The sequence below is a fragment of the Cyprinodon variegatus genome, unplaced genomic scaffold (genome assembly GCF_000732505.1).
Source record: "Cyprinodon variegatus isolate N-32 unplaced genomic scaffold, C_variegatus-1.0 Scaffold176, whole genome shotgun sequence".
Lineage (NCBI taxonomy): Eukaryota > Metazoa > Chordata > Actinopteri > Cyprinodontiformes > Cyprinodontidae > Cyprinodon > Cyprinodon variegatus.
In genome coordinates this window covers 378,551-399,545 of record NW_015150629.1, presented here as the reverse complement: position 1 = coordinate 399,545, position 20,995 = coordinate 378,551, and the positions used below count along the sequence as shown (strand labels likewise).

Sequence of the window (20,995 nt, the reverse complement as noted above, 5' to 3'; positions counted from 1 at the left end):
TCAAATGATTTTTCAGGTCAATATGCAGCCTTTGTTGCATATTGATGCACAACGCCGGCTGCTGTTCTCAAAAACTTGTGACTCTAGAGGGTTTGATTCATCACTGAATGGGTCATGTGACCAATAGCTCAACTTAAACAAGAGAGCTAATAAAGCTAAAAGTTGCAGTTGAATCTTACTCTTTTGTGACTTTGAATTTTGAGGAAACTCCATGGTTTTTTAATTGGCTGGTCTAAAGTGGTCTACTGTGAGATTCCAAAAACGGGGAGAGACTGTTTAATTTTGTAACAGTGTAGTGTTGCCTGTGACCTTTATGCAGGCTAAACCTGGTTCCCACAGCAAGATAATGGTGCTGACTTCTGACAGATCTACTCCTTCCAAGAACCCCTGGTGTTGGATTCTTAAGTTCAATACTGTGAATCATCAATTCAGAGAGGCTGATCCAGGAAAGGCCTGGGAGACGCTGCATCCAACCAGTGATCTATCCTACTCCATAAAACAATGAAAATGAGCATTAATGTAAAATTAATTGACCTTCTTTTGTGATGTTTGTCTCACATTAAATCACATGTTAGAAATCTTAAAAGCAACAACTGCTAAACCTGCAAGCTCCCAACCTTAGTGACACCTGCCTGATTGCCACGACATATAAAAATAGACAAAGCACTGTATATTATTTAATTATATTATTTGTGTAAACTATTTATAACTACTATTTTCTCTCGCTTTTAAAAAAAAATCACTCTGACTTATGAAAAAGGTTATCTTAAAAGGAACTAGCTTTCTCTCAGCTGGTATCTTTTAGATCAGAAGTTTAAATCTAAATTTATTGAGCCTTATTTTGATCTTTTATCCTAAGTGTACCGCTTCACTACCTTGGCTGCACAATCTGTTTGATATAGATGCTGGAGCTGCAGCCTGATCAAACTCATCGTCATAGCAACCGCGTTCATGTGCACATCAAGTCATCTACGTAATCATGCTATCTATCTTGTTCCCAGAATAGCCAGAGGCTGTCGGTACCTGAAGCTTGGACAAATCGATCAAAGGGAGCATTTGAAAATATAAAAATTTATAGAACAAGACTTAGTATTCTCGAAAAAGAAAAACAATAATTTTTGTTTCAGGTTTGCCTGAAAGGTTGTTTTTAAAAGCTCACCAGAAACAACTGTTTCAGCAGTTATTTTCTAAAATAACAATCAGACCATAACTAGCTCCTTTCTGCATCATTAGCGCTCATTAAATCTGCCATGATGTGAGTTAGAGCAATGCCTATATTTCAAATCAAAATAGGATTTGACTGAAGGAAACACATTAAACCCATCATGGGCTGCAGTATGTCAGCTTAAGGACTCACTGTAGTGATGTAATGAGTTTTACAGCTTGATTCTCTCCGCTATTTTTGTAATTTAAACCTCAGCTCATATGGAAACAAAACCACAAAGTAGCAATGCAGACATCCCTTCTTTTTATTGCTTTTCAACAAGCCCATGTGCTAGAAGGAAGCAATGTTTCAAATGAGCTCATTTCTGTATTTTGAGTGAAAGCTGTACCAGGGCTGTACTTGAGCAAGGATTGACATCACTCTTGTATTTAAGAAAGGTAGGGGGGAAACCGGGGGATGGTGATCCAAATTGTCAAGGTGTTCAGGGTGAAGTTTATGCTCACGTTTCTCTACTACTCTCTCTGGTCACTGGTTTTCCGATGCTCTTTTCACCATGCTGGGTCCAGTGAGAGATCATTGTGTGCACATGATGTGTTTGCTAGCATAGGGTGTTTCAATCAAACTACTGGGGGGAAGGAAATTGGAGAAAAAAGCAAGTGAGGAAGAGAGGAAACACTTGAGAGGCTCAGATGAATGGGGGCAAAGTATAAGATCTAAATCTTTACACAGAGAAAAAAAGAAGAAAATGTTTAGAATTAGCTGATATTAAATTTGTCAACAATATTATCTTATCAAAATGAAAAAAAAAAAGACAAACAGCTGAATTATTCCCACCTGCCAACAGCAGATTGTACATAAGTAATATCCAATTAATCCAAATTTTCAAGGTTCTTTGACTGTGATGAAGAACCCTGAATATGTCAGAGGTCCATTAGAGAGACAATAGTTTCATTTCAAAAACACAGTCATCTGGACCACTGCCCAAACTGAGCATGATTCAACATTTTCCACATAACTTAGTGAAGGCATTTCTAGCCTCCTGGTAAATATGTCAACTCAGTTAACATAGAAACCTATGTTTTACGATTTTATCCAACTCTTCCTCCATTTCTTACGCATAAACAAACCGTTTTGAATCCAAGTACAGTGTGTAACAGTTGTGTATAAGTCTATTACCTACTAGGTTTAGTGGCAAATTCGAAATGATAATAAATCACATGACAGTAATAATACAATATAGTTACATTGTATTGTCATTTCTGATTATTTTATGATTTCTTTTTTATTTCTTGTTATTATGATTCCTGTTAAGATCAATTAAGTAGAATTAATGACACTATGTATCACTGATCAAAACTACAATAACTGAATGATCATCTGCCAGGAGATGCTACTTATTAAAGCCAAATTAGCAGTGTTTCTACCCATGTTTTACAGTAAGGGGATTTTAAAGCATCCCATCAGAAGAACATGATAGAAACAGCCAAATGCAAATTCACTTTTTGCAAATTTTGCTAAAAAGTCTTCCCACTCACCAAAGGTGGTTTTTAACTTTTCAAAAAAAGTAAATGTACTAAAGATATGGAAACACATTTTTCCAATAGGTTCTGATAAAGCAAACATTTAGCCCACATAACTGATCATCTGTTTCTGTTGCCAAAGTCCTGAATACCAGCATAAGAATAACATTCCTCTCTTGACGTCTCCAGTTGGCATGTGCCATCACTAATGCTAGCTGGCATAAGAAAGTAAGCACATCTTGCCAGATTGCAACTTATTTATTCAAACCTTGGTCCATTACTGATCTGTGGTCCATGCTTGCTTGCTAACCCCTTTTCCTGTTTATTACAGCCAGGAATAGCGTCACTGTATGATGAAATTAAGTTTGCATCACCTAAATCACTCCAAAACCAGATGGAAAGACGTCTGATTTGCAGGTTCTTTTTTTCCAACACTTTTTGCATATAAATGAGAAATATATGTAAACCAGGCTGATACCACAAATAAGTATTGTCCACAGTACTGAGAACAATACTTATTTATGTAGACTTTGTAGGGTCTAAACATCTAGTGGGAACTCAAAGTGCTGAAGGACTGCAGTACTGTAGAGTAGGTAAACTTTCAAGGGTAAAACAAAGAGTCTATACGTTGCATTTACAGACTTCACTACATGGTGTGCTTAAAGAATTTATGAGGTTTTCTAGTAACACTTTTGAGAGAAAACGTTTCTGATGGTTGTGAGCCAAAGTAAAACTGTCTATCTAGATTTCAGTGTTTTGAATTAAAATGTGCACAATTTATCATTCACCATTGGGGTGCAAAAAAGGCAGATTGCCACACATAACTGTGAAATCCCTAGATAGGATTCCAGCTTTTTATTTTTCCAAGACAACAATCTCCTCACTGCTAAATCACTCCACTATGTGTTACTTTGTGAACTTTTCAAACCGCAAACTTTGCTATAATTTTTATTTTTTTGTCTTTGATTGTCATACTATTAGGCAAAGTCGAACAATCCTCATGCTTCCAGACCTAAGTCAAAAGTTTGCAAAGCTCTGCTGGGTTCTTTGCAGGCCTTGAGCTCACTTTTTTTTTTGTTACACTTTTTACAAATATCTAAATTTCAAACATGAGAACTGATGTATTGTGTACTAAAACCCTAAAAAACTAAAAAATAAATAAATCAAAAAGATGATGCATGCCTTGTAATAATTTTATTCTACCAATTATTTTTTACTATAGGCTCAATGCCATGCACAGGTAATGCAAAATGTGCAGCTCATAATCATCCCACCAACCCATTAAAATTCCTATGCTTACTTGCTGGCTGACTAAAGCAACAGTAACAATGTGATGGATGAGCCAAAAAATTTTGTAAAACCTTTGGGACTCATCTTTTACTGTTCATAAATATCCTGGTAATCCAAAAACAGAACATGTTATGGGATTTATACTTGCTAAATAAGCCCACTCTAGTAATTCGGTGGCTACAGATTGAAATATGTCTTTGAAATATTGCTTTTCTTGTCTGATTGTTCCGTCTTCCACACCATCGCCGCAAATCAAGTACTAAAGCTTTCAGCACCAGGCATGCAACATCTACCCAGCCGACATAACACATTTACCAGTCCGCTCTCAAAAAGCACACAGAGTCCTGGGTTATCTATATCTGTACACGCAAGCAGATGCAAAAGCGTAGTTAACAAAGAAACCAAGGCATATAGGCTCTGACGACATTAGTCTTCAGCGTGACATTAAGGTTTACATCAAAGAGGCACAACTTTTTCATTGCATAAAACTGAGAAAAATCAATAATAGGCTATTTTTAGGATTTTCACACAGTCAATCACCACTAATAACAGATGCACAGAGTAACTGTATCGTGAATTTACATTATTATACATGCCTGCACAGTAGTAAACTGTATAGCGACAAATATACTATTAGTGGTATATTGTTTTTGTAAAATTATTTTAAACCTTAGGGCCATTCTCTTTAGACACCCAAAGGTTTCTATTGGTTAGAGGAATGTTTTAGGTAATGACATGCCCACAAACTCAACATAGTCACTTGAACACACATTTTGGGACAATGCACTAAGAAAAATTGTCTATAATAACTGGGAAACCCCATTACAACGTATATGAGGGAGTTTTTACTGTACAGTTTTTGGGGATTCACTGTATGAAAAAACTAATATTGTAATTTTCTCCACTTAGATCTAGCAGATCTAACTATACTAGTGGCAATGTTTTTGAAACATCCTACATCATGGGATTGGACTCATGAAAATGATCATGAGAAGAACCTGGAGAGTTTTTTCACATTTTAAACCCAGTGAAATAAAACAACATCAGATAAAGCAATTATTTCCCATTAGGACAATATTTCCTTTGGAAACCATTACCACATTGTAGAATCTGTCATCATAGTCTAACTCTCTGGCAAACTATGCCACTGTGCTTTTCTACAGGTAAATTGTATATATATATATATATATATATATATATATATATATATATATATATATATATATATATATATATATAAAAAAAAAATTAAACTCATGGCATGTGCGGCATGGCATTATATCCTGAGACAAAAGGTACTTAATTTTTATATCAATTTCCCTACATCTGATATCGGCAGCACTGCCAAAACAATATGACATCAATGCTTTCCAGAAAAAATAGTGCAGTCACACGAGGGAAGGGTTGATAAACACGTTGATAGCTACCATGCCCTGTTTATTTAACTAAGTGTGTTAATTTATCACTGTACTTCCCTTCATTTAGGCTCCCATGTGATTATCCTTTTTACAAAAATGTCACATCTTCTTGTGACTGCACCCACAACCAATGAGCATCATACTCCAGGTGCATTTTGCCATTCATTTTACATGTATCCAGGTCAATCTTTCCATTTTTGTATTGTTTAGCTTTTGGGCTCTGGCTCGTTCCCAGTTTGTCAACAAGGCCTTTGCGAGTTGGACTGCCACTCTGTGTTGCAGGTTTTTTCAGAGCACCATTGGCCTTCATTGCTTGTGTTTTGGCATTGTCTTTTGAAACAGAGCTACCATTATCCATCTCTGCAGGCTTAGTCCACACTGGAATCTCTTCCTTAGAGCTGTGTGACTTGACTTGGTAAGACCTGATAGGATCTGCTGATTTTCCAGCCTCACTTACTCCAGACCCTTTAATAGTAGTGCTCACCCCAGGTCCCCCTAGCACTTCATCTCTGTCACTTGTTCCAGACTGAATCCGATTTCCAGACCCATTATTAGCCCTCACTCCCAGAGCAGAACCTGCTCCAGACACTTTAGGGCCTCCAGCTGTGTTGCCCCCAGGAGAAGTTTCTGAAACCAGTGGTGTGGTTGAGCAAATGACAGACTCTGAGCTGGAAGGGCAGTACTCGTCCATGTCATCAGCCAAAGTATCCAGGTAGCTGCCAATTGAGATGTTGTCAAGCTTGTCATTAGTGGGGTCCTGCAGACTGCTCCAGGAACCTCTCCAAGACGTGTCAGGGCCCTCGCCCAGACTGTACTGACTGCTGGTCAGGCTGCTGCAATGACTGGTTAGTGTGCTGCGCTCGTCCATCAGCCACTTCACAGCCTCAATGCCCTCGTGGACCGCCAGCAGTTGTTGCAGAATCTTGACATCCACTGAGCGAAGATAAGCCTGTAGGCAAAATAAAGGAGATATCTTGAAAATATTGTAAATATGTATCCAACAAGTGACACTGATTGATTATTGGTTCCAGATGTGTAAAGCAGTGCCCACTGAAAGATTTTCAGTTTTGCCATCTCCAATTATGAATTCAACACACTGTAGTAAATAGATAAATGGAGGCAGAAGGTGTCTTTCATTCATCAATGCACACATTTAGTGACACACAGGAGCTCTTTCAAGCTGGACACCGTTTCATTCACAATACCTGTCCCATCAATGAGGAATCAGAATCAGAAATACTTTAATAATCCCAGGGCGAAATTACTTTTGTTACATTACTCAATCTGTAATAGAGTGACTATACAAACAGTTTGGTATAACACAATTTCATAAAATATTTATAATATTTAGACCTCTGCCTTAGAGACAATAATTCCACATTAATTGGTTTGTATTACACATGATATATTATAAACTCATATATAAACATAACTCTTACTATATCCTCTACTATACCACTCTTTGTTTACTGAGATTTTTAACTGCATATTAAGAGAAAAAAAATATGTTCTAATTAATTTACTTTACTAAACAATGTTTGATATGATCATCTTGTGATATGGTCTTAAATTTATCCAGCTTAAAAAAAGTCAAGGGCTGATCTCCATTAGATGAATGGCAAACCAAAATAATATATTGGAAAAGTGGGAAAGCAGGAAAATGTTTACTGACACCAAATTATTTCTACAAAGGGAATCCACAGGATACGTCTGGAAAGCATATACAACAGCCAGCTATTGGTTCAGCACACATGTGCTAACACTATTATAGAGGTTATTAAGGTTATAAAGATGACCATAATTGGAAGAGATGTATAACGAACACAAGCAGGTGGAGGCCCCATTACTATAAATAGGAAACAATTTAGAGAAGACACAGTCTCACAGATGAAAAGGAAAATATGACTAAATTTGCTCTCCAAAAGAAGCAGAGAGATTAAAATTGGACAGAGAGGAAAGTTTGACACATTAGTGGTCTTAACCAGCATTTTTAATGTCATGAACATTTCCATACCTTTCCAAAAGTGCTATTCCAAACAGTGACATCTGGATAAAAAAGTAATAATTACACAAAATTAGCAACTATATTCAACTGCAAAATGTTCAGCTGAACACTGAGGGAAAAAAATGTCTCTGTGGTCATGGAAAATTCTTCCTTAGAATCGTTTTGCAGACGTCTGCAGTGAAGTGCACACCAGAGGGTGATATATATGGCACGCAACACTAAGGTTTCACTTAATTATAATCTCTCATCACGACTGTTCCTTTACCACTGAAGGCATTCAGTATCCAGTTTTCCTCAGGTTCTCCCTACTAATTCTTTTTTTTTTCAACTTTCATTTACAATCCTGCCCCCACAAAATCTGATGTTCGTCCAAGGTTAAATCTGTCTTTTAAACCCAATGACATCTGTTGTAACAATGGCAATGAGAAAACATAGTAGATTTGTGCTTTTTGTACTTTCATCTTGCTTAAATACTATTTTAACAAATTGTCTTGTAATTGTGACTCTCTGGAGTCTTACAAACTCAAAAATAAAAGTGAACAGAAACTTTACTGACAATGGTAAGGTTTGTCATTGTGGCTGTTTCTTAAAAAGTAGATTTAAGGACAGATTTAAAGGCCATCAGGTCAAAAAAATTTCATGTCAACATGTTGCAAAAGACCCAACAAGTCCACTCCAATGTGGGAAAATTGGTTATGTTAAGAAAGTACAACAATGTTTTAAGAGGCCTCACGTCTCCACCCAACACAAAATAGATCCAAATCACTTAAGCTGGAGGTAATAAAACGCATTGAAATGATCAGTCTGTGTAATACCTCTTCATGGTCATATTCTAACATATACAGACAAATAATGTTTTCTAGGGATTAAAATCCCACTGACTGTTTACAGAGAAGACTGGCATGAATGGGTTCTAGAGATCATCAAAAACAGCTTCCTGCATGCGTGACTCTGAACCTGCTGGCAACCTGGCACAAGCAGTTTCTGTCTGGCAGCGTCCGGGTGCTTAATGAGAGTGGTGATAAAAGTAGCTCAGAGCCTTTCAGCGCTGAGGTGGCATAATGCTAACGGAGGCCATGTGCTTCAGTCAGCAGCGGAACTATTTGCCTACAGTAAAGTATATCATCGACTAGGTTTAAGAAGCCACCATGTGTCAGTATACAACTAAACGTTGAACAGGAGTGAATTTTGTTGATTAATTGTTGTGTAAATTACCAAAGAAAAACGGTGAACTTTAAACTAAAGATTAATTTATTTATATAAATTTGTAGAATAGCTCAGGCATCCCCAACCTCGGTCCTCAAGGCCCGCTGTCCTGCAGGTTTTAGAGGTTTCCCTGCTTTAGCACAGCTAATTGCAGTAGACCAAAAGCCTGTTAATTAGCTTTCAATTAAAATCAGCTGTGCTGGAGCAAGGAAACCTCTAAAACCTGCAGGACAGCGGGCCTCAAGGACTGAGTTTGGGGATGCCTGGAATAGCTCATCTAAACATTTACTAAGCATTTGTGTCAATGTTGCTTATCAATTTTTATGTTATAGATGATTTCTTTCAGACCTATTGTTATTGTTTAATATTTTTTAATTGTGTAGCGGATTTAGACTTGCTCACGACAGAAAGGCCACTTTTGGCAGGAAAAGGCGTGTGGGGGGGATTTTCAGACAAGATGGAAGTGGAACATGGAGTTCTAGGGGGAAAAAAAATCAAGCCATCACTAATGATTTTTTCATGTTTAAAGACATCAGTACACAGAACAGCCAAAGACACATTTCATGCAAACAACTCAGGCATGAGGCATCATCTCGTTTATCCGTATGAATCTGTTAAGCTCATTATCCTGTAGCGCTTGTCTTTTGCACTGTAAAACATTTTTTCTTTATAGAGGATATATTTTACTGGGTATGGGAATGTTTAAAATTTATGTATGAAAATAATATAGAAAAGTGAAACATTGCCGATAGATATAAAAAATGTCCTTCCACATTTATTAATTTTTTTTAATGGGAAACAACTATTTAAATAAACAATTATCGTTGTGATAAAAAAAAAATTAAATACACCTACAGAAATTATTTTTGGAGTTTTAAGGGATTATTATTATTTTTTTCTAAGTGAAATGTAAACAAAAAACGAAATGAATTTAAAACAAGGAATTGCCCGGTAATGTATGACCTGTCCAGTGTCTACCCTGCTTTTCGCTCACAGACTGCTGGAGATAGGCACCAGTCTTACCCCAACCCCGACGGATTAATGGGAGATAATGGATGGATGGATGGATGGATGGATGGATGGATGGATGGATGGATGGATGGATGGATGGATGGATGGATGNATGGATGGATGGATGGATGGATGGATGGATGGATGGATGGATGGATGGATGGATGGATGGATGGATGGATGGATGGATGGATGGATGGATGTTCTTTATTCCAAAGAGCTCAAAATTTCCATTTTCCATGAGTCTATTGTGAAAAGTGGGATTTCTTCTGTCATCATCTGTGGGGCAGCCGCATCAGGACAATTAACATAAAGAAACTCAATAAGTTAATAAAATTTTTGACTGAGAATTCCAAAACAAGTGCCTTTAACTCAAACAAGATGGAGATGCTACTTTCACGGTAGCTTACCTGGACCTGAACACTGTAACCCGCACACAAAAGTACTTTAAGAGGAAAAGCACATAAAAATCAGTACCTAAGTGTTTCTCAATACAATCAGCAAAATAAAAAACTGAGAAACACATCTTCAGAGATTGGTGTGGTTTGTCTGTAAGCTGTTAGGTACATTTCATAGTTTTTAGAGTAGAGAAAATCCACATGACCTTTTTCGAAATAAATTGGTGTTAAAATTAAATGTCAGCACTCACCATTCTTGTTAGTGCATGGCCTTTACTGGGGCCTTATTTTACCTCATCTATTATGTAAGATCGTTTTTAACCATTTCAAAAGGACTGATGGCTTTACTTAATTAGAATTCTATTAATTATTAACGGATACCAACTGTTGGTTTAGACAAACTCTGTCCTTTCTGTAGCAAAAGAACAAACAACCCAGAAGAAATTATAAAAGACCAGAAATACCAACAGCCGCTTTTTGCCCACAACCACAATCTGATTAGTGGGAAGTTTAATATTATGTTGGGGTTTTTTTTTCAGTAGAAATGATAGCGCAGCCAGTAGGAGCATGAACCGTGACACAGACCCACCCAAATGGAAAAAAACAACAACTTTCCAATGTCACATAGCTCACAAACTGACTGCTGAATCACTGCCAGCTGGGACACCAGTTATCTCATTCAGTAGCAGCATAAACACACATTCTGTCTTCCGTATCCTCTGGTGTCGCTGTCTGCTTTTTCACCTTCTGAGTCTCTCTGGTCATGTGCAGACAGACGGTGTCCTTGCACACTCCATTCACCCTGAAATAAACCATCTGTCTCCATTCCTCCATGAAATTTCAAATGCCCTTTTCTACAGGGCAGTCATGTCTAAATCTCACATAAAGAAAAAATATTAAATATGTTAAGAGAAATGAATTCTAGATTTAGCTGATTATTGTATAAATCAACAAAAAACAACAGCTTTTAATTTTGAGCTAAACTGAGCCCTAAATCTAAGGCGAACAGCTTTCATAACTATGGAACTAACTGGTTACAGTTGAATGTGATTTTTTTTTTCTAAGCAATTAAATACAAAATATGATCATGGTTCCACTAATTGTATTCTAATTTGAATTCCAAGCCATCGGGTTTGGTTTGGAGTGAATAAACTAGACTAAAATTTCATCAGAGGTTGGCTGTAGAAGTGTTTGTAATCAGGGCAGTGATACAATTTGTTTGGTAATAATTTAATTAGGCACAATCCTGCAATGACAGCTAAAAGCAGCAGAGGAGATTTTCCACAGCCCTGTTTGCATTTTCAGTGCTTACTTTGCACTGACTTTTATGTGTCCTAGAGAAGGAGACAAAGATCAGTCAGAACAGTTAAAATTAAAATGACTTGTTTGCAAGCTTAACACATACTTTAATCTTAAATAGGTTATCATCTTGGGATATGTCAGCCCTTTATAAGGCATGGTTTTTCAGTTGTATTCAGGTGAGGTTTGAGAAATTCAATTCAATAAGAGCTTGATTAAGCAAACAGTGTTGAAATCTTCAGGTGTCTAAATTTAAGCAATGTAAAATTCATAGGTTTAGAGGTAGTCCTATTTCAAATTACTGCTGTGATTAACCTGGGCCACTAAAAGAAACGGCAGCCCCATATGGTTACTAAGCTACTTTCACATCCAACCTTTCTGAATGTTTTGTTCAGAGTCTGGTTTCCAGAGCAGATCACTGGGGTGTGAGCCCAATGCAGGTCAGTGAGATGTATGGTAGAACTGCACACTGGCACGGTAAAAACTGCCGGTCTTTGCACCTTCATTCTGACCCTGGAGTGTGAATGCATGACCATCCCAGGAAAACAGGATGTAAAGCTAAACATACTATTTGAGTTGGAGAAAAAGAAGAGCAGACAAAGGATTTAAAAATGCCTCTTTAGGCTTTATGGAGTAGGAAAGAGGTGCAGACACAGCTATATTAAAAAAAAAATATATATGATAATAGAATCCCAATATGACAGACTTACTTCTTTATGCTTTTTTTTCTTGTCTACCAGCTCCAATCTCAGTTCTGCATTCCATTATTTGGCCTGGTCTAGAAATCTGTGTGAAAGCAAACTATACCAACTGTATGTGTAATTTATTGTATATTTTAAAGTTCCCAGGACAATTCACTGAACCGAATCAGCAGTGTGAATCGATTCTGTAGATTTAATACCTCACAATGACTCATTTAAACATACAGTGATTTCTGTCGTAGTGGACAAATAGTGGACACATTGTTGGTCTAACCATACTGCATTTCTAGAAGTGAGTAAAAGTCCCAACCAACCCTTTTATCTGAGGGCCACAGCTTTATAAAACCTAGATAGAACTTGGTGCTTTGAGAGTATTCTAAACACCTGTAATTGCTAAGAACAATGATCATAATATCCTGAGCTGTTGACTTAAAATCTAAGCCAGAACCATACAGCAGTCAAAAAAAAAATCCCTTGATGAAAAGTAATGCTTCATTTGGTGTAGTGCAGTTCACTGATCTTATCCTAAGTTACTTACGACATACAGACGCACACATAAGATAAGCACGTGATGTGACAGCAGACAGATGTTGCGGGCCCTCTCCCAAAGCTGTGCTTACACCGTGACAGATAAATAACAGAATGGTTCAAGCTACTACATGAAAGGATGCTGACATTACTTCACTCATTAACAACCTGCCTCATAATGCTGTTCTAATTAGCTTATCGGCACAGTGGAATGTGCTAAAAACACACAAATTCAAATTGTGCGTCTTTGCTACAGTGTGTGCACAATCCTGTGTGCATATAAGCTTTCCTGTTTTACATTACTCTACAGGCTCATCGCACGTGCATTACTGTAAATCTCACTAAGCAGATAGCTGATGAAAGTGCAGTGCTCATATCTACTCCTCTGCACTCTCATTACACTACTGTACACCACACCCTGAGATGAATAAAGTACGAACACACAATACACAAGAGGGCCTATCTAAAGGTTTCACCATCTGCAGAATAGTTAGTTGCTTCTTCTGTACTCTTGATAGGAGTCATTGAAATAATATTCTGTGGGCTTAAAACTCTTGCTCTAATGAATAGTGTACCCCCTACATAGGTATGTAGTTGGTGGATTTTTAAAAGTCACCTTCAAAACTAAAATTTCCTTCTTTCACATCTGAAATATTGCAAAAATCACAGCTATTTTCTCCAGGGGTGATGCTGAGAAACTAGTCCATGCTTTTGTTACTTTAAGGCTGGGCTACTGTAATTCTTTAATACCAATGTAATTACGGTAAGCAACGGTGGAGAGGAAAAACTGCCTTTTAACAGGAAGAAACCTGCAGTAGAGCTAGTTACAGTATGAGGTGCTTTTTGTCAAGGTTGACAGAGGGTTCAAGGAGATAGAAGCAGACATACAAAATGACTTGGCAGCGCTGATCCATAAATACTTTCAACTGCATTTTAGAAAATGCTCCACAGGTAGTTCTGTCCGGGAAAGAAACAGCGATCTCAATGAGCTTCAAAACAGTTTCCTTGCCCTATGAGGTGAAAAAGAGCACATAGTCGCAGTAAAAGGTGGGCCCACTCCTGTGTCTAGGAGAAAAACAGGACTAAGCAGTAGAGGTGGGAGATGTGGAGCCCTCAAGTAATCTCTATGTCATGCATTTGTTCTGCCCAGCCACTGAACCAGGTGAGTCCAACCTGTACAGTGAATTAAATTCTGCAGACTCACCTGGTTTAGTGGCTAAGAAGAACAAATATATTACATATGCTGCACAACTATTGCAGCCTTCTTTTGGCCTGTTTTGAAAGACAGGTCCGGTGTATCCTTGGTAGCCGTGGATATCCCATGATTCATTGCCAGTCTAAGCAAACTGACTGCTCAGTGCTCAGAGGAAAAAGGGAAATGGTGCAGAACATTGATAAATATTGTAAGTGCAGTTTAATATCATACAAGTACCGTATTTTCATGACTATAAGGCGCATATAAACATCTTTTTTTTCCCTCAAAATGTGCGGCGCGCTCTATAGTGTGTTGTTACTGCGGACGTTGTTGAGACCACCGTGAGAACGTTAAAGGGGGACGTGTGGGAGTGGATTGTGTATAAAAAAACAGGTATGTGCTTTATGCAGAACTCATGATGAAAGAGTGGATGAGGAAGTTGTATGTAAGGAGACCAGGTGTTTTTTTCCACGCATCACCATCGCTGTTAATCTGTGACTCCATGCGTGCCCATCTCACAGCCGATGTGAAAAACATGGTGAAACAAATGAACGCTGTGCTTGCTGTTATTCCGGGAGGTCTGACAAAGAAACTTCAGCCGCTCGACATTGGTGTGAACCGGCCGTTCAAAGTAATGCTACGTTCACGCTTCTGCTGCTTCATTTTTGCTGTTTGTACCAGTTAGTTCTGACGCGCGGCTGAAGCAGCTTTGCTGCCCTGGCTGCGTGGCGCAAAAGTGTGTCTGATGCGCGTTGGGTGGAGCTACTCTATCCTTTCTTTGTCTTGCAGCTATATTTGTTGTGATCAGTGGGAATAAAGTAGTTTTAATATGTTTTTAAGTGAGAAAGTCCAACTGAAATATTAATCATTGCTGTCAGTTCATCCAGATTGCAATCCCACCTTCCAATATTATTTCTGTCGGAGCCGCTCAGACCCCCACATACCGGCGGTGCGCTGTCAGTAGGTTTCCCATTCATCAGCAGCCTCTGGCCGGGTCGCCTCCTCAGATAGGTGACAGGTAATGTTTGGTTTATTGAAAGGTTTTTATCTGTCCCTGTGCAAATGGGTTTGGCTGACATGTAAGCTCAGATTCCGATATCTCTGCAGTGTGGGGACTATAAATCTGATATCTGTGAAGGTGGTACCGCTGCTGAAGCTCCTAAAAAATATAATTAGCACCGAGAACAGTAGTAAGAAGTTTGGCATCCATTTTTTCCCTGCTTTGTGTGGTTGCTAGGTGACAGAGTGTATGGGAGGTTAAAGCCGGAGAAGACTGGACCTGTTTGAGTCCATAGCCAAACTGGCCTCTACAAATAATGTATTCTGGGGACATTCTCACCCAGTCTGGGTCAATTTCTCAAATTGAACAACCCATAGCGATAACTTGATGGCTCGCCATCTCCCACCTCTGCTAAGCAGTGAAAAACTGTAAAAAAAACTCTGTTATCTATAATTGAAGGTGTTGAGGTCACAGGAACAAGAGTGGTTTGTATAAAGAGGGGAGATAAAGTTGCCACATGTGCAAAATAGATGGATTTTATGATTGTTAAATATAGGATTAAAGATACTGTATGACATTTTAAACTATCATTAGCCTCCTATGCTATTGATTAGTAGAGCTAGCATTACTAAAAGAGCAGACTCATCAGGCTGAAACTTTGAAAGGAGGAAATGCAGCTTCTCTGCTATGGTCAGTTCAACCTTAATGTTATTTGTGTCAGCTCATACATTCCATTACTCTCTTGAACCTTGAATGGCAGACAAGTCTTAACAGCTTCCTCTCTAAAAGCTTATAATATCTGCTTTTCATCTGATGTCATTTTAAAGACCTCAGTCAAGCTTGTTCTTTCATTGACAGCATCCACACAATGTACTTTCGTCTGTGCCGGCAGCGCACATCAAAGCACAGTGATTTCCTAATCAACAAGAAATTAGCCTCCAAGTTTATTGCTGTCCAAGAAAGCGGAAGAATTTCAATTCTGGTCACCCAGTTTTACTGGTACATTTTACTCCTTATCAAAGTGAAATCACTTAAATTATGGCTTGGGTGTGTTGTGCACAATGGGCAAATCTCACAAACACACAATCAGACCTATGTAGGAAGCATGATTTTACATTTTGGGAGGAATTCAAATAAAACTCATTCATCTAAAGGGGTGGTTGAAAGATCAATCCTGAAAAACCCTTGCTGGGATTCAAACCTATGACTTTCTTGCTGCATATCATCAGTGCCTTGAAGCAAGTGATTTAATCGCTCACCTTTAAAGGTCATTCTACATTCTGCTTTCCCAAACTGTTGTGTACAAAATATCAATTGTAGATAAAGCGGGTTTACTTTGCTATTATCTGGTAATAAAACCTGTTTTTATCCCACTCATGCTTGTAACAACTTAGAGTTTCTTTAGGTGTTTCTTTTAAAGGAACACAAAGCACAAAAAAAAATAATTTTTTTTTTAAAAGCTGCAGATTTTTTTTCTATCATTGCTTTGTACTAAAGTCCTGTGGGGAAATCCATCTTTACATCTAACAAACTGATATCAACATAGGATGTCCTTGAATGGAATCAGTACATTTGGAAGAAACTTCCTCAGGCAATGATTGACTTTGTTTAAGTGTGGCAGTGCATGGCTCTGTTTTAGAACCGCAGGCTGCATGCATGCCTCCATCTGCCGCAGGAATGCAATACGTGCATGTGAAGTAAGGGAAGAGAAAACAACTTTGGAGCAATGGATTTATGCTGCAGCTTGGAGGAGGATAGGGATCTATGTAAACAAGATCACATGAAAGCTTTCTAGGGCAGAAATTTGCATTAACAAAGAACAGGCAGCCTTGTCTTCATTACAGAAGAGGGTGATAATTAAGAACTGAAAAATTTAATGTATCGTCAGAAAAAAAGTGTAGAGAAATAAATTAATGCCAATTTTGCAAATTTGTATTATTTGCAAGCAAACTGGATACAACCAGACAGCAGATAGCAAATGTTTCAATTAAAGATAATGTGTTTTCAAGCATGGTTTGATTGTAATAAGAAGCTTCAAACAGTTAATGAATGGTAGGTATTACTAAGGAAATTAACATTAACAATGCTTACTTAAGCGTGGAAGGATGATTATTAAACCTTTAAGTAACATAATCCCTTTGAACAACATCAAATAATAAACTAACTAAAGTTATTCGTGGTTTGGCTTGACTATTCACACATTTTTGGTAATAGTAATAGTTTATAATACCAGCTTATTGGCAACTTACTGTTTAACTGAAAACAAGTTAATTATTATTAAACTTTATTGATCTCACATTGGAGAAATTTACCTCGGATTTATCCCATCCCGTTGGGGAGCAGTGTGGGGATAGTGGCAGTCTGTGGGAGTGGGGCTCAAACTCAGAACCTCAGGATTCCAAGCTCTATGCTCTACCGACTAGGCCGCCACTCCCGCCCTCTTCCTAAAGAGACACTACATACATTTTATTAATAAAAAAAATAAAAACTTTAAAATAGCATTTTTTTGATGAGCAGACTGACACCTCAGTAGTTCAGCGCTGTTGCATCTATAAGCCAGTAGCCTATTTTCCGTTTGAGTTTGATGTCACATCCGCCGAACAGCGCATCCATGTTGAATGGGTCTGACCTACAGTACCAAACAATGGACACGTTAGATTCAAGAGTGAATTTGTTGATACTAAGAAGCGACCAGCATCCAGCTGAACTCGGACACCAAAGGCAACTCCATGTAAGGTGTAAGGTGTGTGTAAAGATAAAGAACTCGTAAAGAATGTCTGTGTGGTAAGAGAACGAGCAGAAGAGTGCTGCATTATTAGAAAACTCTGTAATGCCTCTTTAAAGGGAAATTAAGGGAACACTCATTTTAAGTTGTAACCACATGGCCCATGTGAGATTTTCACAAACACAAAAATTTCCAACAGTATTTTTTCCCCAAACTGTGTCTAAGTTTTGTTTAGCTTTGAGCCAGCTGACCCCAATGCATAGCAAAGCTAGAAGGAGGGTTTGAAATGCTTCATAAAGTAAAAAGAACACTCCACTCACTTCAGCACTTTCTCTAACTTTCTTTTAAAATTAGTCTAAAACAATGGAAGAATAGCAGTTCAGAGGGTGTTTCTTTTTAAAACCCTTGGTAGACCATTCAACCGATAACCTTCACATGCTCACCTTTAACTGCTAATGTTTTGGTAACATTACAAAAATCATCTTTTATATATTTAAACTAAAAAAATAAATAAATAACATTTGCTTCTGGTGGACAATCTCAATCTATCTAACCAATTTAGATCCCCATAAAAATATAATTATTAGAATTTAAGATGTTAATTATTAACATATGTAGTATAGTATTTCTGACAGGTCCAGACACAAACACACCTCTATTTCCTTAGTACTCTTACACAGTGCAGTTCAATTGACAAGAATGTTGAAATAATTTTATGAGTAATGTTTTAGATTTATGAGAACGTTTCTTTTGACAAGGACTAATATTAAAGTTTTAAATGAGATTGCAAAAACTGAAAGGTAACTCCAGATTAGGGATATGGCAAGGAGGCCTTCTTGTCTAAGGTAGAGAAATAATAAAATGTTTATGGTGAAAGTGATATCTAAAGTAATATGCACTGTTGCATATTAACTTTCTGTTGATTATTTGAAAAGGCTATATTTTTTTTACCTAAAAACGCCAACTATATGCTTTCCTCTTTGCTGCCAAGTGCAGTCCAACAAAATATTTCTTTGCATGGAAAAAAGCATTTTCAACTCCCTCCCTCAGGGGTGTAAAGGGCAAAAATGATGTGCAATGGGAAGGTTTTATTAATTTTACAAAAATATTTCAACTTATTGATTCTAAACTGCTGTATTCCGATTTACTGTAACTCAAATCATTTGATGCTGCTAGAATTATCCCTCAGTGTGGCTGATTAATTTCCTGAAATCTGGTTAAGTATTCACAACCACCTTCTGAATCAGGTGGTTGATCTGCGTCAGTGTGACAGCTCCACACTGCGCTGACTGACACAGACCAGCTGGATCAGCATCCACTGGTGGACACTAACGCACAGCGCAATCTCACCATCTCCATCCTGAGTTTTCTAATCTTTTCATCCAAACTCTTCCTTCCAGTGTCTTTGCTGGTGTCCTGATGAGGGGCCAGTTTGCCCTCCCCGCGAAGAGAAGACGCATCTTCTCGCATCCACTTCAGCAAACCCTCGGGGGTTTTACGGCCGATTTTTGTCTCTATATCCTTGAGATCTGGGATGGTGTCGCTGGCGGTACCTTCATCCATAGCTCCGGTGTGCGCAAAAAGAAGAGATGCCCAAAAGATTACGTCCTTTTTTGCTGTTTGGGACTTTCACTTCCTTTGGAACTGGATAACATCCTCTGCGACTGCTTGGACTGCGCCAAGAGAGGAGTCACTTTGTAACAACACAGCACCCTGTTATCATTCCTCGCAGATCCAAGTAGTTTTTTTTTTTTGTTTTTTTTAAGATAGCATTTGCTTTTTTAGCATTTTCAAAATATTACTTTCAAGGTCTGAAGAAAAGAAAATCCAATTTGTCCTTTTATCCCATGCCTTGTTGCTGCTTCCTTCCACGGCGGTGTCCAGCTGATTGGGGGCCCAGATGAACTGGTGTGTTGAGGTCCCTGTAGCAGATCTCTATTATGAAGCACACTGCGCAGATTCCACCTGCATAATGACAGCGACCAGCACCAGCCGCATAGTGGAAGAGGAGAACAGATCCGAGCAAAAACAGACTCAATAACATGCATCTACATCCGAGCTCAATTTCAAAATAAAAGAACTTTTCCATCCAGGCATCCAAAACACCCTGCATGATAAAAAAGCGTCACATGAGTTTACTTTCTTTCTTTTTTTTATATCACTCTATAGACGGAGTGTTTGGGTGGTCATAAAAATCACCCATTTGTTAAATTAGAAATAGACTGTTAGGAAAAAAATGAAATGTGTTGGGAAAATTGAGTAAAACAAAACCTGTCAGGAATGTACAGCAAATGCTTTTTCCGTAACATTTTTGTGTGTTGTGATGTTACAACTAGTGTTGCGCCGATGCCATTTTTTGGCCCCGATACCGATACCCGATACCTGGCTGTGCAGTATCGGCCGATACCGATACCATAATAATGTAAAATAATTGCCATCATGGCTTTGTCAAGCTGCTGCCTACCTTTGTGAAGCAGGAAAAAATATAATACAAAGTGAATCCAGTAGAACTTTTTATTGCCTACCAGGAGTGGGGGACAATAGTTGAATAAACTTATGGCTCTCAAAATGGTTGGTACTTGCCGATACCGATACCACCATTTTAGGGCAGTATCAGGGCTCCGTCCGATACTGGTATCGGTATCGGGGCAAACACTAGTTACAACGGCATTGTTTTAAAACAACACAAATTATTGGATAAAATGAAAGAAAAATTACAAATTTTTGTTAATATTTTAACGATATACCATCCGAGTGTCCACTGTTTAATCATAATTTGCTTCCCTAGCTGTCTTGCTTTCAAAAATGTATTTCAGTCACTGTCATTAGGAGCATGTGACCAGCATAGTTCCTTAAAACACTACAATTATTCTCATAGTCCTTTGTAAAACCAGTAATTCTCAGTGGCTGCAATGTTCTAAAGCATCATAATGCTTGGTTCTTAATCATTTGTCTTGCTTCATTGCAATGGCGTAAATATCGGTAATCAGAGACAGCAGTGACCTCTTAAGGCCAATTTATACTTTTGACGCATATCCTCTGAAAATGTTAAATCTGTCCCTGTGTACACCTAAAAAAAAAAATGAACACACATCGGACGTTGCAAACCCGCCCAGACCTCAAGCAGAGGTGCGCAGACAAAAAGCAGCTGTATTTGGCATTGGTATGCCTTTCCGGCTGTCTGTTTCGTCGTCCTTCTCGATTCGGTGCCGGGTTGCACCATTTCTAAAAACCGAGGAATAACAACAATGGATACTCTAGATCCTTCTCTGTAACAGTGATATCTTCCAGACGCGCCATTGTTGTTTTGGAAAATAAACACTCCCGCTGGCGACGCCGAAGAAGTTCTCGTGACCATCCGCCGAAGTTCTTGCGAGTTCTCGAATTGGCACCCCCTTGCGCTTTGGGGGAAACTGCTGTGCGTCCCTAGAAATTCCTGACCGACGCTGCAGAAGCATATCAGCAAAACTGGTTTGCTATGACGCAAACATTTGATGTGTGTGGTTGCAGAAGTATAATCCGCCCTTTAGGGGC

At 38.3% G+C, this 20,995-nt stretch overlaps 1 protein-coding gene across 1 annotated transcript; it reads right to left on the bottom strand.

Annotated features, from left to right (window-relative positions):
- Positions 1 to 5,335: 5,335 nt before the first annotated feature.
- On the bottom strand, positions 5,336 to 19,488 carry LOC107087220 (leucine rich adaptor protein 1-like). Its single transcript, XM_015378667.1, has 2 exons — positions 18,812 to 19,488; positions 5,336 to 6,342 (listed from the first exon to the last, which is right to left on the bottom strand). The coding sequence occupies exons 1-2, from the start codon at positions 19,022 to 19,024 to the stop codon at positions 5,482 to 5,484; spliced, it is 1,074 nt and encodes a 357-aa protein (XP_015234153.1). The 5' UTR covers positions 19,025 to 19,488; the 3' UTR covers positions 5,336 to 5,481.
- Between the last annotated feature and the right edge of the window lie 1,507 nt (positions 19,489 to 20,995).